The sequence below is a fragment of the Dromiciops gliroides genome, chromosome 1 (assembly GCF_019393635.1).
Source record: "Dromiciops gliroides isolate mDroGli1 chromosome 1, mDroGli1.pri, whole genome shotgun sequence".
NCBI classification, from domain to species: domain Eukaryota; kingdom Metazoa; phylum Chordata; class Mammalia; order Microbiotheria; family Microbiotheriidae; genus Dromiciops; species Dromiciops gliroides.
This window is the reverse complement of record NC_057861.1, coordinates 15,850,913-15,868,816: the sequence shown is the minus strand read 5'-3', so window position 1 is coordinate 15,868,816 and position 17,904 is coordinate 15,850,913. Positions and strand designations below refer to the sequence as shown.

Sequence of the window (17,904 nt, the reverse complement as noted above, 5' to 3'; positions counted from 1 at the left end):
ACGGGCAGGAGGCGGCGGCGGCGTCAGGAGCCGGGCGGTAATTACCGCGGGTGGAAAGCAGTCATTAATAGAGCCGGGAGGGGGAGGGGGGGCTGTTTGCTTGGCGGCTGCCGGCAGAGACGGGCTGGGAGGAAATTGGGAGCCCTGTAATTTTCCCCCCGGGGGTTCAAGCTTGTCATTCTCACATGTGACAACACAGGGGATCGGCCGTCACAGCCCCGGCAGCTGGTGGGAGGGGGTTGATGGAAGGGAGGAGCCGACTGGGCTCAATGACTTTCTCCTTCTCTCCCCGAGGCTACTAGCCCCTTAAGAGGAAGCCGGCCCCTCCCTCGCGAATCTCGAGGACGAAGCCTGCCCCCCCCCATCCTGGGTCCAGGGAAGTGGGTGACCCACGGGCCCCAGGCACACAACACCCTCCATCCAGGCCACTGGGCCTAAGGGCGGTGGGCACAGTGGGTAGAGTCCCTTAGGCCAGCCAGGAAGCCCCCCAATCCCTGCCCTCGGGCATCCCACAGCCAGCCCCCCCACACACACACTCTCTGCTCTGCAGGGCCCAGAGCACCCCAGCGGTGGCATAGATGGCCAGCTCCCCCCCCCCCAGCTCCCCCCTCCGTGGCTTCATTAGGCATTCCTCCCATGTCACCAGCTAATTAGTGTCATGTTAATTGAGTATTCAGGATGCTGCCACCTCCAAGGGTAGTGGTGTCAGGATGAAGGAGAATGCAGATGTGCCTCCTGCTTCCCAGCCCCATCATCTGCATCTTGCCCTTCCCAGCAAGGACCCTGGCTGGAGGAGGCCTAGGGATCTATCCCCCTGCCCCTGAACCCTGTGCTGAGAGGGCATTATCCAAAGGGCCGTGAAGTGCATTTGGAGTCAGGAGACCTGACTGAGTTCAGGCCATAGCCCCTCTGTGTGACCTTGGGCAAGTCCTTTCCCATCTCTGGGCCTCAGTTTCTGTCTCTGTAAGATGAGGGAGCTGAATGGATGGCCTCTTCCAAGGCTAAGTCACCAGGAGTCAGTAAAAAAGGTGTTTCCAGGTGGATAATGTCAAGGATAACAGCTTTCTCTAGTGCATCCAGGCTTTCAAAGATGATCTCTGGCTACATAGATGGGACAGACCCCCAGATCTCCCTGGCCAGGATCCTGGCTTGCTCACACTCACACACATGCATACCTCAGAAGGGAGGTAGGTGCAAGGATTACTATTGTTTCATTTTTAACCAGATAAGAGAGCTAAGGACCAGAAAGATGGAGTAATTTGCTCTGGGTCAGAGGCAGGATTTGACCCCAAGACTCTTGTGCTTTCTATACTACAGCAGGCTCAGTTTGTTCACTGGGAATGGACTGGTCTATTGGGACCTACTGATCCTCCTCTGAGGAGCTTCTCTGAGTTAGCCATTTTTGCCCACCAGCCCTTCTGTTGCTCCCATAGTCCAGCCTCCCAGATTACTGCTATTTATTTCTCTAAGGCTCTTTGTTTATGCCTTGCAGATAGCTGCAGGCCCAAGGCCAACAGCTCTCTTCAGCAGGAAGACAGAGTGGAGATTGTCTCCTTCTCCCCAACTGTTTCTGGGACAGGCTGCTAGATATGGTGGGAAAGAGTTCAGGAGTCCCTTCTCCATGGCCTCTTCTCTACCCTGCTACACCCTGCCTACTGCCCCAAGTTAACCCATCTGGAGCCAGGTTAAGGCCTCGGGGAGATTCTGTCTCCTAGTAGAGGAGGAAACTAAGGATCCTTGGTGTAGTCCCCTTCTCCCCATAAGCTACAGAATAGGCAGACAGCTGGACAAGTAGGTATCCTCAGTGCCTAGCACAGTGCCCGACACACACAGCAAGAGCTTAATAGATGCTGCTTGATTATTGATGGACTTGAAAAAATTCCAGATTTTGATTACAAAGACATGGACTCAGGGGCAGCTAGGTGGTGCAGTGGATAGAGCACTGGCCCTGGATTCAGGAGGACCTGAATTCAAATCCGGCCTCAGGCACTTAACATTTACTAGCTGTGTAACCCTGGACAAGTCACTTAACCCCATTGTGTGACTTTGGGCAAGGCATTTAACCTCTGTTTGCCTCAGTTTCCTCATCTGTAAATTGGGGATACTAATGGCCCTTCCCTTACTGGGTGGCTGGGAGGGTCAAAAGCACTTTGCAAACCTCAAAGCATTGTAGAAATCATCATTTTTATTGTCTTCAAATCCCTGAAGGGCTAACACAAGGAAAAGGAACCCAGGAGCAACTCAGAGCTAGAAGGGACCTCCATTATAGGAGTCCCAAAGAATCCCCTTCATGACTCACCAACCTTCCAGACATTTCTATAGAAGTTCAAGGTTTATGTGTACTTTACATCATCTGATTTGCTTCTCACAGCACCCCCATTTTACAGATAAGGAAACTGAGACTGAAGAGGTTCCACAGCTTTCCCTGGGGTCACAGAGCTAGTGATTAGGTGGGGCAGGATCTGAGCCCAGGCTTTCCTGATTCTTGGTCCCACATTCTAGGCCACACCAGACCCCAGGCCCCAAGGACATCTGGGTGACCGCTGACTGGTCTGGCCCAGCCCCCATTCCCTCAGCAGCTCCAATCTCCCCAACTGGAAATCAGCCCCTGAGAGACAGCCAAGAATATGAAGGGGGGTGGGGGGACTCGCACATCTCCCACCAGCTACATTAAGCCCCACTCTGAGGCTCTGATTTTAATTGGTTTAATATACTCGTTAATAACAATGTCTATTTAAGACACCTGTAAAAAGCCCATAACATTCACTTAATGGCAGAAATGGCCGCTGACCTCGTTTCCATTCTGCCTTTTAAATTACCCTTACAAGGCCTTAATGGAGCCGAGAACAGAAAGGGAACAGAGGAGAGAGCTCATCGGTGTAAGTCTAAGACTCATGGATACATGCACGCGCACACACACACACACACACACACACCTATTTGTGAGCTATCTGTATCCCTGTTGGGCTCCAGCCTTCCCTTCCTCCCTCCTAAACTACCTTGGATTGAACATCTTTGTCTTTATTTGGGTGCATCTTGTCTCCCCTATCAGAGGATAAGCTCCCTGAGGGACTGTTTCCTTGTACTGGTACCCCAAGGGCTCGTGATCGACTTGTCTGCACGAGTGCGTCTCAGTCTCAGTGTCCTGTGTCCTCCACTTACATGTCTGTGTGTGTCCTTGTGTTTGGGTGTCTGTGAGTGAGCCTTACACAGACCCAGGATCCAGCACCTTTGAGTTGTACCTGGGTTTGTATTGTACACACTTGTGTGTGTCTGCCTGTCTACACCCTGAGGTAGGTATTTGCCTGTCTACACCCTGATCAGCCTCAGTGTTCTTTGTCTTTTGAGTTTGCATTTGTTCATGGACCTAGAGCCAGTGGGAATCACCGAATCCTGTGTTTTTTTACATGTCTGTGTGTCCAGGTGTGCCCGTGGGTGGGCGGCAGGCCTGGGGATGGAGCCTCACCCATCGAGGACTCTTGGCTCTGTGATTTTGTAAAATGAGAATGTTGGAGCACAGCTTTCTGCACAGTTGTTGGGGGATGGATTCAGCCCAGCTCAGTGAGCATTTGCTAGCATCTACTGTATGCAGAGCCCCCTGCTAGGCAGTGGGGGAAGGAGAGCTGGAAACATCCAAGAACAGGCATCCATCACATGCTCACTGTGTGCCGAGTCTCATGCTGGCCAATGGGGAGACAGAGACAACAGTGAAACCATCCTGCCCTAAGCTCACCCTTTACTGGGAATGATGTGACTGTATAAAAGTATACAGAATGTATCCAAATGAACCAGGGATGCCCAGAGGGAAGGAGGGGAGGAGAAGCACGGCCACTGCAAAGGAATGGCGAGAGGAAATGGGGGCTGTGCCCGTGCAGGAGCAAGGAGGAGTATTTGGCTGAGATGTGGGGTGTGAGGAGAGGATTTCCCCCAGGTTGTCCCGTCTCCCCCATTAGACTGTGAGCTCCTTGACGGCAGGGGCTGGATTTGCCTTTCTCTGGCTCCCCAGCGCTCGGTCTGGTGGCCTGCACACAGTAGGTGCCTAATAAATGCTGGTTGACTGCTTTTGGAGACAGACTCCTCGGTTTAAGTTCTCAGCTCTGCTGCTTACTGACTGTGCCTCCTTGTGACGAATCACCACAACCGTTTCTTCCACAAGGACAGTGAAAGGAGCCTCACCTTGATTTGGAGTCACCAGCCCTGGTTTCTGATCTCAGCTATGCTGGCAAGCCATGGCAACTCTCTATGCCACAGTTTCTTCACCTGTAAAATGGGAGGAGTGAAAGCAAGACTGGCTTCGTAGAAAGACAATCAGATTTGGGGTTGGAGCCAAGTTCAAATCCTACCTTAGGTAGGCTTCTTAACCACTCCAGTCAGCCTCAGTTTCCCCATCTGTAAAACAAGGGGATCCTCTTATAAGGCTCGATTGAAGGAGCAAGAGAGAAAAGAAGATGGGGCGGGGACAGGGAGAGTGGTTTGTGGTGAGACGTGATAGATGGCTTCATTATTGGAAGAGAGGTTACTCTTGTTCCTCTTGGCCAATGGAGGATGGGAGAGGGAGCAATGGGTAGAAATTAGGACTAGAGGAGGCAAATATGTGCTGGATATCAGGGATGAAACTTTCCTAACCATCAAAGCTGGAGATAATGAGCTTCCCATCCTTGGGAGGTGTTCAAGCAGAGGCTAAATGGGCACCTGCCGGGTATTCCTTCGGGCAATGGCATGGCTGGGATTCTGTGATTCAGATTCTCGGATGTCAGGGATTCCTCCCAGCTCAGGGATCTGAGAAATGGGCCCAGGGAAGCCCCCTCCCCCAGTTCGGGGGATGGGAGGGGGTGAGTTAATCTGCAGAGCTGGCCTGGGCCTGCTCTTTCTGGGTGTCGGTGGAATGCAGGAGAAGCGAGGCGGGGGCGGGGTGAGGAGGAGAGACTCGTCCCACTCATGTGGAAATGTTTGCCCATCTTCATAAAGTATGTGTGAAATGCTTATCTGAGGTCTTTTTCCATATCATTACTTACTGGAATGGAGTGTGTGCAATTGCATTTAGCCCCCAAAGCCAGGACTTACAGCGGCCCTGCAGCCCAGCCTTGGGGGTGGGGAGAGGACGGCCTGGGCCTCGGGGTGAGCCTGGGCCCCACAGGCCACTGGTGCAGCCGTGGGGCTGGTCAGACAGCTGCTGCCTCTGCCCTGCCTTCCCCCACCCCAGGTTCCTGAGCCTGTCTTCGAGGTCGGGGGCCCTGGCTAACGTCTCCATGGCTGCAGCCACTTGGAGAGGTCCCAGCCACCAATGGGCCTCTTTCTCTCTCCCCAGGACCTGACTCTAATGGACTACATTGCCACCTGGGTGCTCACTCGTGATGTCAACAAGCTGTTGACAGGCCCCCCTCCAGAGCTCAGGGTGGAGGGGCCAGGGCACGAGATGGGGAGGGAGGAGCCTAGATAGCAGACGGTGCTGGGAAGTAGGGGGAGGCAGGCTGGGGACGTCACATCAGCTCCCAGGAACTGCCCCCCAAGACTGACCGGGAGCTGCTGGGGAGAAATTGCCAAGACCTCAATTTTGGCTTTTTGCTGTTAAGAGCGACCCCAAAATGGAACGGGCTGCTCCGGAGACCCAAGAATCTATCTGTAAAAGCCCCTCATTCTATAGACGAAGAGGCTGAAGCCCAGAGAGCCTCAGAGGAAGGGACCCCCGAGGCCAGAGGAACAGATGAGTAAACTGAGGCCCAGATAGGGACCTGAGAGACTGTTTGGACAAATCATTTCCCTCCCAGGCACTACTAGACACTTCTCTAAGACCCAGTTGCAGCGAAGGGGCCGATGTTATTCGGTGGATGGAGTTTCCTCCCCAGAGAGTCCCCTAGACCAGTGAAATCACCGGTTGAGTCCCCAGGCCCAGCCTGATAACAGGATCTTCAGTCCTCTCCAACACCATAAGCACTTATTAAGCACCTTCTATTTGTAGGCACCTTGCCAGGCACTGAAGCTGTCCTCAGGGAATAATCCCCTGTCCACAGAGAAGCAAATGTACACAGATAAAGTAACTTGTGCCTCAGGGTCCCCCAAGACTCAGGTTTGCTCCTGCAGACTGACTCAAATGGGGTGGACTCTGACTCTCTGTCCCCACCCTTGGTTTTGTTCCAGGGAAATTCTAAGAAGGTTCATTATAATTGGTATCTTTGTGTCTGTCTCACTGTGGGCAAGAGAACCCCCACCCAGGCCCACCCAGAAGAGGCCCACCCCTCCCAGGTGAGGTCAAGAAACATGCAGAGAGGGGCAGCTAGGTGGCGCAGTGGATAAAGCACCGGCCCTGGAGTCAGGAATACCTGAGTTCAAATCCGGCCTCAGACACTTAACACTTACTAGCTGTGTGACCCCTGGGCAAGTCGTTTAACCCCAATTGCCTCGCTAAAAAAAAAAAAAAAAGAAAGAAAGAAACATGCAGAGAAACATCACAGACAGAGGACAGGCCTGAGAGTCAGGGGAGCAGGGGCCTAGTTAGACCCTCCCTGCTGCTCATGTGCCCTGTGACCTTCCCCTGGCCTCAGTCTCCCTTTAGGGGGCTCCTCCCCACTCCCAGATCCTAGGGCCAGCGAGGAGGAGGAAGACCCCCCCCATTGGGCTTCAGATGCGCCCAGACCCAGGCACCCCAACTTCTCTGCCAGGTGTCAGGATTTTGTCCTTCCTAACCTCCAGTGATCAGGCCTGAGAGGAACCTCAGGGATCCTCCATCCAACATAACCTTCTCTGGGTCACAGAGCCCCCCACTTCCCCTTTAGCTCAATCTATCGAAGCCCTTTAAAAACCCTACTGTAAATGTATAAAATAAAATGCACAGGTTACAAGAGAGACCAATGACATTGAAATACAATTATCAAAACAGATTGTTTTTAAAAACAAGGCCGCTGACCCCTGATCTGAGGTCAAGGCCCTTATTTTATAGAAAAAAATTAAATGGAGACTTCAGCATTAATGATGTGCCCCGGGTTAACCCAGAAGTGTCTGCCCTCTAATCCTCTGCCCTGACGGCCCACCTGCCCCCGGCCATGTTCAGAAGTCTGGGAGGGAGAAGAGGGCAGCCCGTGCCAGCCTTCAGAGCCAGTGGAAGTGCCGGGGCATGACCAAGCCCCAGGGGACCCAAGGGGCCCCCTTTTATGGATGCCTCGATGCCAGGCATTCCCCCATTTTCCCCCCATGAGGTTTTAAACACCTAATTTATTCCATCTATTAGATAGATTTGGTAGATTTAATCATTTTCACAGCTGGTGGCTCATTGGATACTCAAGATAAACTCCAAATGAAACTATAATGGGAAGGACAAATGAGTTTTCACTCCGGAATGGCAGGAACTTGCTTGGGAGAGGGTTGGAGGGGCATGGAAATCTATACACATCTGATTTTTTGGCTGCAGCTCCTTTTGCTGACTACAGTGGGTTACTACAGTTAATTTCCCCAGTTTTGTTCATCTGTAAAATTGCATAAAAGTGACATTTTTGTGCTCATTATAGCTGCGGCTGATTTATGACGGGGAAATGGAGAGCTTTCCTCCTTTTTCGGGGACTCTCGGAGCCGCGCTAAGCACCCATGAAATTGCTTGTATAATGTCGTTTAAATCCAATCTCGGAGAAAGATTCCCCCCTTGGCCCAAGTGGCATTTCCATTCTCCACACCGACTTTACTGGAGACCACTTAAGAAGAACTTTCTTCGGGAAGCAGGGGCAGGCCTGAGCAATGACCTCCTTTCCTGGGCTCGCCCAGGGAGGGCCGGGAACCCTGGGCAGGTGCCACACGGGCCTGGGCAGGACAGGCCCAGGGTCCATCGCTGCCTCCCCGTGGACTGAGAGCCTGGAGGAGGAGGCCCCAGGGCCAAAATGGGAGCACTCCCCAGGGGTGTGGAACCCAGGCACGGGGCAAACTGGAGTCCAAGGAATAGGCCCAGAAATGTACTCTCTACCATCCTCTCACAGAAGTTCAGTCCAGCCAGCAACTGCTGAGTGTCCGATCTGGGCCTGGGCCTGGCTCTGGGGTGGTTAGCAGATACTCTATGCACGTCATCCCATTGGATCCTCACAGCAACTCTGGGAGGTCGAGGCTGTCATTTGACCCATTTCACAGACGAGAAGACTGAGGCAGAGGCAGGGTGGTTTTTTTATTTTTCCGGGCTCTGGTCCTCTGTCCACTCTGCTGTGTCCTGGCCTTGTTAACAGAACAGTCCTTGCCCTGAATGTTTACCTTCTATTGACGGAAAACAAAACGTGCACAGAAAAGCACGTAGAATGTTCTTTTTTTAGTCTAGGCCTGTGATTTCATCAAGGAAGCAACCTCCCAACCTCTCTGTCCCTATCTCTCTATCTGTCTCTTTCTCTCTGTCTCTCTCTCTGTCTCTCTGTCTCTGTCTCTCTCTGTCTCTGTCTCTCTCTGTCTCTGTCTCTCTCTGTCTCTCTCTGTTTCTCTGTCTCTGTCTGTCTGTCTGTCTCTCTCTCTCTCTGTCTCTCTCTTTCTCTCCACATAACAATGCTATCCCCCACTTATCCTGCAGCTCAGTCTCAGACACTTGCAGGGGCATTAAGGAGTGAAGTGACTGGCCCTGGGCCACTCTGTGGAGAGACTGGACCTGACCCCAGGTCTTCCATCCTCAGAGCCCCGTTCTTTGCACTACATACACTTTGACTCATGTAGAATGTAAGGCTCAGGATGACACCTGTAACTTCACTGGTGTAAGGAACTTCTAGGTGAGGAAATTCCTCCTGTCCAGAAGGTTGGTGCCTTCTCTGCATCATGGGCAGAATTTGAACCCAGGACTCCTGGTTTCAAGGCCCAGTTTCTGTCCATGACCCAAGGCTGCCTCTTTATACAAAATAGTAAACCAGAATTGTTTTTGTAGGGAGGAGGAGTGGCACCTGGCCTGTACTTTGCAGGACCTGGGAATTGTGCCAGGGGGAGGTGAGGAGAGAGATAGTTCCAGGAACGGAGGGTGCACTTCTTGGGATGGCATGCCCCGAAGTCCTCCAAAGCCAGTCCAGAAGAGAACCCAAGCCACCCTTGGTAATATTGGAGAGGAACCGAGGCCTGACCAACAAGCATCAGCTGAAGGGACGGGAGAATCCCAAGAAGACTTAGGGGAGGCAGGAGAATTGACCGCTGGAAGAAGAGCTGGGCCCCCGGGGCAGACCGGGAGCTGGGAGGGTAGAGCCTGAAGAGAGAGAGCTCAGCTCCATGGGAGGAGGAAGGGCCTCCCACACAGGCAATGGGCCACCCGGGGAGGTAGTGAGTCTTCCGTCACCACAGGTCTCCAGGCAAAGGCCTGGTGACCCTTGCTCAGGGATGTTGTAGAGAATATTCCCATTCAGGTGCAGGGATGAAAAGGCTGCTGGGGCCCCTTTCAGCTGCTGCCCAGGACAAAGGGCCCATAGAATGGGCCAGGGGTGCTTTGGTTTGGGTCTTTGCATCCTCAGTGGCTGGCGGTATCTGGTAGACACTAGGTGCTTAATAAAGACTTGCCAAGTTGCACTGAAAATGGAGACCAAATCAGGGAACGATTCCTTTGCTTGCTTGCTTGGTACCCTTTGGTGTTTGCTGTCAAGGCTCCTGGCCTTAGGGGAAAGGTCTGCGTGGGCTAGCTGAGAGGAGAGAGGGATGGAGGAAATTGGGGATCCAGTCATCAGCATTCCTGGGGCCACCTTGGGCCAGGGGGGGACCAATGAAGGAACAGAGGTGCAGCCCCAGAGCCCTAAGTCCTGCACTGGGGGATGGAGATCTGTTCTAGAGGAGGGGATGGTGTGCAGGCTGAGGAAGGGATGATAAGGGACCCCAAAACAGAGGGCCCTGAGCTCTGCCTGACTGACAGGGCCCAGAGAGTCATTGGATACCACCATTTATTGAGTACCAACTGGATGCAGAGCCCAGACCATAGAGTAGTCCCATGCTCCTGTGGGCAGGGTCAGAGGACCAGAGCAAAGAATTCTGATGACATGTGTCCTTTGGATGGGATGAGCCACTGACCCCTCAATTTTCTAAGCAAGTCTCAGACTTTGGGAAGGTGCCAGGCTGCCCTGGTGGAGGGAGTTTCTTCATCTGGGAGTTCCCCTGTACCTCCAATTAAATCCAGGGTCCCTCCTGACCTTCACAGAGAGGCATCATGGGAATGGATGGGGATTCAAGCATACCTCGAATACTTCCTGGCTGTGCAGCCCCCAGACAGTGGCTTAACCTCTCTGGGCTTTTGGCTCCTAAGGCCCCAAGTCACAAAGAAAGGTGCCAACCGTCTTTAGTGGAAGGAGTTTCCTTACTTGGAAGCACCCTAAATCAGTGAAATCACAGGTCTAGACCCTATTCTTATTGACAGAAACACAGACGAATATATATGTATATGAATATATATATGAACATACATATTCATATAAATGTGTATATGTGTGTATGTGAATATATATGGGGAGAGACAGATAGAGAAAAGAAACAGAGACAGAAAGACAGAGACAGAGGGAGGGAGTGGGCGGGCTGGATCCAGACCCCACCTAAATGCTTACTCCTGGCCCTGGGACCCCAGCCATGTTGTGTAGGTGCCCTGAGCCATGGGCGGTTCTCCGAGACCACAGGTAACCAGAGGGCTTCACTTCCTGAAGAATCACAGGCCCTTGACACAATGTGGGTCACTGCCAGCCCGGGAGTTGGGCAGTACAAATATTTTGATCCCCATCTCCCAGGTGAGGACACTTGAGCCTGAGGGAGGCTCTTGGTTCTAACTCCAGGGGGCACCGGCTGAGCCGGGCCTCAGACGGGGTGGGGAGGCTGGGGAGGGCCAGAGAGGAGTGTGCAAGGTCTCAGGGCCATCCTGCCTGTGTTGACGGCTGTTTGTTTTGGCTAACGGCTTGGACATTTAATGTGTCATGTAAATTACACTCTTCAACCCCATTACTGACAGTTCATAAATAAGGCATGGCCACCGCGATCATCCTGCTGTCAACGGCAGAGACAGGGTGAGGGAAGAAGGCAAGTGGGCGGCCAGGCGGGGTCCCAGAGCCTTTGGGAGAAGCCAAGAGGCACGGGGGCTGCCAGCCCCCCCAGACTCCAAGTCTATCCCTGGGAAGGAGTCACAGTGACACGCTGACTCCAGAGGATGCTTCTTGATGGAGCCGGCCTCATTAGCCAGGCCCTGGTGCTTCTGCTCCTCTGATGGGGATGGGAGTGGGGGGTGGGGGAAACAACTGTGGGATGGGAGCTTCTGGGAGCCGGAGGGGCTCACAGAGCTTAGGGTCTAATGGGGAGGGGGCGGGCTTCCAGGGGTTGTAAGTCGGGCAGGTGAGGAAGTATTTACTGAGCACTCTCTGTATACCTAATGCCACGCACATGCTGTGGAAGAGAAGTTATAAAGACAAAACATTGCCCCTGCCCTCAGGGACCTTCTAGTCTGACTGGGGAGACAAGACTTGGCCACACAGTCTAAGAGGTTCCCCACTGCAAACACAAGCTTCTCTGCCTGGGTTTTTATATATACATACATGCATACACACATGTGTGTACATGTAGATGTGTGTGTACATGTAGATGTGTATGCACATGTGTGTGCGTTGCATATGTATATTATGTGTTGTGTATATGTGTATATATGTATGTATATGTATATGTAAAATGCCCTCTGCATGTCCCCTTCCCCTGTTAGTGTAAGGATCACAGGTTAGAACCAGGAGGGACCTACAAAGAGGTTATGGAGTCCTCATTTAGCAGAGCTCCTATTTGAACCCAGGGCCCTTTCTCCTGTGCTGCTTCTAATTAAGAATAATTTGTGATCACCTTTACCTGGCTCTGGGGAGAGAGCGGATGGATGACTGGGTGAATGAGTGAATGGGTGAACAAATGAATGCATGAAAGGCATTTGTGAAGGGCTCCCTCTGCCCGAGCACTGTGCTGATGGCTAGGGACACAAATGGAGAAAAGGGAAGGGTCCCAGCTCTTCTTAAGGGGTTCCCACTCTAATTGGGGCAGACATCTGGTAAAATAAAGTTGCCCAGGAGGGCATGGCAGGGGGCAGGACAAGGTGAATGCCAAGGCCCAGAGGGCCTTAGGTTATGTAAGTCGTGAAGATGGCCATCTGGGGGCCTGAGAGAAGGGGGGGACACCGTGGGAGATGGTTAATGCAAGCGCCTGTTCGTCTGCCTCAGTTACAGGAGTTTAGAGGGGTCAGAAGAGAGCATGGGTTTGGGGCTGCGGGTGTTAATACCCAGGAGAAAAGGACCCAGGGAACTTAGGGGCACGATAGATCAGATGTCCTGGGGGGGTGGAGGGGCTTCTGATAAGATTTAGGGAAGGGCGGCAGTCAGCCCCGAGGGAGCAAGGGCAGAACAGCTGGCTAATACCCGGAAGAAAAGGCCCGAGTGTGCCTAGGGCCACTGCAGATCCGTTGTCCTGGAGGAGGGGGCGGGGCTTCTGATGAGACTTAGGGGAGAGGAGGGAGCCCCTCAGGCCCGGGGCAGCCGGGGCAGCAGGTTCCAGCCCAGAGGGAGCGCTAAAGCTTGCCTGTGTGTCTCTGTCTCCTAGGTGAGCCGGTCAGCTCCATGCATTCGCCACGGTACCCGAGCCCAGCCGAGTTGGACGCCTATGCCCAGAAGGTGGCCAACAGCCCCCTCAGCATCAAGATCTTCCCCACCAACATTCGCGTCCCGCAGCACAAACACCTTAGCCGCACCGTCAATGGGTACGACACGACGGGCCAGCGCTACAGCCCCTATCCGCTGCATGCCAGCGGCTACCAAGGTCTGCTGGCCATCGTCAAAGCGGCCGTCTCCTCCTCCGGCTCCGTGTCTGCCCCTGCCGCCGCCGCCGCCTCCTCAGGCAAAGGTGTGGTCAAGAATGTGGAGGGCAAGCGGACGAAGTTGTCACCCGCGGGGGTGCAGGTGGGCATCGCGCCCTACCCCGTGTCGAGCACTTTAGGGCCCAGCGCCGTCCCCTTGGGCTACCACGGAGGGCAGAAGCCACTGGAGGGGCCCGCCCCACCCCCTAACGTCACGGTGGCCGCCTCGGTCATCCCTCTGGCCGGGCGCGGGCTGGCACTGCCACCGTCGAACCTGCCCTCCATTCAGAGTATCATCTACCAGGTCAACCAGCAGTGCCAGGCGCAGGGCTCCCAGCCGGCCTGCCAGGGGGTAGCGGTCACTCACCCCAGCCCAGCCAAACGCCCTGCAGCCGCCACCCCCGCCGGCTTCACGGGCATGGCCGGCTCCACCATGGCCTACGCCAGCGCCATGCTGCCCGACTGCCGCAAGGGGGCCGAGCTGGTGGTGGGGGCCACGCCAGCCATGGCCCTGGGGGGCCTCAAGGCCGCTGGTTACCCGGACGGCGGCGGGGCCGGCCTGGACTATTTGATCTGGCAGAAGCAGCAGCAGCAGCTGCGTTTGTACAGCGGCGGCAGCGGCGGGGGCGGGGCCGTGAGCAAGTCCCCCGAGGTGTGTGGGGGCGGGGCGGGGGCAGCGGCCGCCGCCCGTCCCTACCTGCTGGGCGGGGCGGCCGCGGACAAGGTGAGCTCCTCCCCGTTGAATTGCGTGGGCATGCACGGCAACTTCTCCGTGGGCCCCTACTTTGCCCCTCCCTGGAACAGCATCCTGGTCACCCCCAACAGCGACTGTTACAACCCCGGGCCGGAGCTGGGCCCCGCAGCCCGCGAGCTGGCCGTGCACCCCGCCGACGGGCTGTCGGGGCTCCCCAGCAAGACGGTCTGCAATACCTCCATCCTGAGCAGCAGCCTCCAGTCCCTGGAGTATCTCATCAATGACATCCACCCGCCCTGCATCAAGGAGCAGATGCTGGGCAAAGGCTACGAGACGGTGTCCGTCCCCCGGCTCCTGGACCACCAACACGCCCACATTCGCCTGCCCGTGTACAGATAAGGGCCGGGGGCTCTGGTCCGGACGGACAGACCGGGAGGCAGGCCAAGGGAAAGCGAGGGGAAAGGGGCCACGCGCCTACTGGGTGCCCCTGCCCACACCTCCTCGGGCCCTACCGTGCCCCTCAGCCCCCAGGCGGGGAGGGGCCATGGGCCAGAGAGCTTCCTCCAGGGCAGCTAGGAGATCCTGAGAGGCTTTGAACAGAAGCTCCGGCCAGGCGGGAGGGACGGACCAGGGTCCTGAGCATTCGCAAGTGGGGAGCGCGGGCATCGGGCTCTGGCAGGCGGTGTGGGTGGGGGGCTGCTTGGAGGAGAGGGGGCAGCGGGAGGGCTGACCCGAGCCTCCGAAGACGAGGCGGGGGGCGGGGGCCACGCCCACCCAGGCTCTGCCACCGCTGCCCAGGGAAACCCCTACCCTCACACTGCTTTGCAAAAAAATAAATAAATAAATAAAAATAAATGGGGACAGTCTAGAGAAAGAAAACGAAACCACTTGGAAAACATGGATGACACCACGTCTTAGTTACCCCTCCCTCTCACTTCTGTGTTGGCCGCTACCAAGACGGGGGCCGGTCCTCTTCAGCCCTTCCCAATTAGTCTGGGGATTGGGCTTCATCAAGTCCTAGATGGGATCAGTGGGAAATAGGGGTGGGGACAGCCCATGGGCTCCTACTGAGGGCGGGGGCGGGGCCAGACTGTGGAATCCCATCCCCTACCCACCCACCTTGACTCCCTCCCCCGCGGTCCCCTCTGGATGCAGCCCTCTTGGCAGAAATAAAGGCCACCCGAGGAGGCTTCACGACTGCCCTGTCCCTACCCCTCATCCCCCCAGTCCCTGGGCAAGCCAGCTCTGCCGCTGTATTCATATGCTTCTCCCAAGTGGGGCCACGGGAGACACTCCCCCCCACACCCCATCCGGAGCAGTCTTCAGGGGTCACTGGAACCTTCGCAGGGTCCCCGACCCCTCTGCCCACTGGCCACTCGCCTTCCTCCTCCTTCCCATACCTAGTAGGAATTAGAGAAACATTAGATTTTCAAAGCCCAGGACCCATTGTCCCCACCCCCACCCCAACCTTCTCCTTTATTTTCACCCTCAGATTTTTTTTTCTGGAATTAGAAAAGAAAAAAAAAAGCACCCTGCCTGTCATTCCCTCCCCACTACCCACCCAGCCATAGCCACCAACTAAGTTAGTGGCTTTATATCCTGGTCCTTGGGTATTTATTTTACATTTTCTTGGGACCCTTCCTGAGTCCTTCCCTGCCCCCAGCCATTCCCCAGGTCTGTTGGTGGAGTGAGAAGCCCAGAATCCTAGGAGGTCTGCTTCCCTTGCCTCCCTTCCCCTGGGGCCCCAAGCTCTTCTTCCCCTCCTGCCCTTCTGTCATGCTCAGACAGAAAGCATTCTGCAAGGCCTGTGCAAGCACTAAGTGCATTTACAAATCTCTGAGAATGTTTTTTTGTACTAAAATTGACCATTATATTCTACTGTGAGAAGTGCTGTCTGCACTATATTGTTTTAAAAAGAGAGAAAAAAAAGAAAATGCGGATGTATCTCTGATGTTGGATTTTCTTTCCTTCCCCCACCTCCCCAAAAGTACAATCAGGACTGTTGAGCCTCCTGAGCCCCACTTGTTCTCTGCTTTGCTCAGAGCCCACCTTAGTCCCACCCTCACCTTGCCCTGCTCCCCCTCCCCCTCCCCAGGCCCCAGGGTTGGGGACCCAGGGTCCTGCTGGGTTGGGGGAATGTAAGTCGGCCAGATGGGATAGACCTCATACAAGAAGCCAGGGAACAAAGATGGAGGTCTGGAAACAGTCAAGGCAATTCTGGCTCTGAGAAAGCTGGCTGGTTCAAGTGCCCGGTCTCATTTCTGAGGCTGAAGAGGTGAATACTTGCAAGGAAACAGATTAGAATTGGGCTAGGGAGATGCTCCCCCCCCCCCAAGGGATAGCTTCCTATTTTAAATATTATTCTCACTAACTATGCTGACCATCATTAGTCAAGGCAGTCTTCTTACCAGAGTTCCCTGTACAAATGAAATTAGAGGGCCTGTCCCTGTCACAATTATTGCTAACTAAAGGTTAAGCCCAGTTGTTTCTCCTCATTAAATGAGTATAAGTACTACCAGCACCTTCTAAGTTTTTGCAACCTACATCAATGCTCCAATTGCCCAGCCCTAGTTATGGCTCTAGCTGGGAAGATTGAATAAAATATCTGGCTGTGGAGAGTGTAGTCTAGGTATGGTCAAGGAGATTTGTTTGTAGGAGGGGGAACCCTGCTTCCTCCCTCCCCCACTAGATTTCTCATGGGGCCCTTTGTGAGCATGCTTTCATCTTTGGCTCCTGGAGGGGGTGCTGGGTGTGCATGTGTGTCCCCGTTGTACAATGCAAACCAGGAGGTGCTAGTGTCCTGATGCCCCCGTATGCCAGATACAGGATTTTTTAGTAACGGGTACCCATAAGGGTCCATGGCACCATAACTTGGTCCAGGCCTCTGGGCCCCAGCAAAGCAAGGGGTTTGGGACTGTGAGCTGCCTTGGCAGGAAACTGGAGGAGCCGGGGTGGGGGGGGGGAGGGCTGGGGCCCGAATCATAAGGAGCCGTTCTCCTGCTGGCATGGGCTGGGAGAAGGGCAACTGAGACAGGCTTTTCTTCCAGAAGATTCAGTGGCAGGGGCTGGGGGAGACACCTCTGGAGCATTTCTCCAAGTCAGGGGAATCAAAGGCCTTGGGAAATTTCAAGGCTGCTTCTGAGGGACTGGGAAAGGGGAAGCACCCCCCCCCCTCCACCAGATCCTGGGCACCTGACGGGTCTGAGTCCAGGGCTTGTCTTCAAATGCCATGGTGTGAGCTAGCCAGAGTGCAAGGGACCTAGGAGATCATACCCCCCTCCCCTGCCACTGACACCAGAAGCACCTAGTGCCCCCAGCTCCCATGACTGAGGAAAGACAGATGGAGGTCTGTGGGCCCCAACCACAAGGCCAGGGAGCAGGGACCCCCCAGGCTTCGCCTGCCAGGCTGAGGGAAGAAGAGGAAGGGAGTGTCCTCCTTGTCTACCAGCCCCCTCTCCCATTTCTCTGTTTCAGCATCTCTGTGTCTATGTCTCTCCCTTCTGAATCTCAATCAATCTTTCTCTCTGTGTCTCTGTCTCTCTCTGTCTCTGTGTCTGTCTCTCTGTCTCTCTGTCTGTCTCTGTCTGTCTGTTTCTCTCTCCTTCCCCTCTTGTCTGTCTCTGTTCTCTCTGTCCTCTCTGTGTCTCTTCTCTCTGTTCTCTCTTTCATTCACCTCCTTTCTCTTTCCCCCTTTTTCTCCACCATCTCCCTTTCTCCTTTTCTTCTTCTCCCCCTTCTTTTTCTCTCTGCTTCTTTCCTTGTCTCCCTCTCCTCTTCTCTCCTTTCTTCTGTCTCTACCTCCCTTCCTTCGCTCCTCTCTGTCTCATTCTCCCCCTTCTTCCTCTTTCCCCTCTTTCTCTCCCTGTTTCCACCCTTTCTCTATCTCTCATTCTTTCCCCTTCTCTCCCTTTTTTCTCTCTCATTCTCCCACTTCTTTCTCTTTCTTCCCCTCCTCTCCCTATGTGTGCCCTCTCTACCCCCCTTTTCTCCCCATGTCTCCCCCCTTTCTCTGTTTATCATTCTCTCCTTCTCTTCCTCTCCTTTCTCTCCCCCTTTTCTCTCTTCTTTTCTCCCCCTCTCCTTTCTTCTCTCTGTCTCTACCTCTCTTCTCTATCTCCTTTCTGTCTCAGTCCCTGTGTCTGTCTCTCGCTTGGCTGCCCCCACTTGGTCTCCAGCCCCTTAATCCAAAATAAGCCTCCCCTCCATTCCAGGCTACCCCCACTCCCCCTGGGCCCTGACAATGCTGCCAGGCCAGGCAGAGGGAGCGGAAGATAATGGCCTCACATTCCACAGGGGCCCTGGCCTGCTCCCCAGGGCCACGGCCATATGGTGCACTATTGTGAGGCCGGGGGCTTAACCAAACGTTGTCTGGAGGAGGATGGCAGGAGCAGCTACTTAGCCCCGCTCTCAGAGAGGTGATGGATGG

The 17,904-nt window shown here is 54.5% G+C and overlaps 1 protein-coding gene across 1 annotated transcript in view; it reads left to right on the top strand.

The window, feature by feature from the left end:
* FAM222A (family with sequence similarity 222 member A) overlaps positions 1-15,422 on the top strand; it is a 78,553-nt gene extending 63,131 nt beyond the window's left edge. Inside the window, exon 3 of the mRNA XM_043978559.1 lies at positions 12,532-15,422. Coding sequence (XP_043834494.1) covers positions 12,532-13,877 — 1,346 coding nt within the window. The 3' untranslated portion in view covers positions 13,878-15,422. The remainder of the gene's footprint in view (positions 1-12,531) is intronic.
* The last annotated feature ends 2,482 nt before the right edge of the window (positions 15,423-17,904 follow it).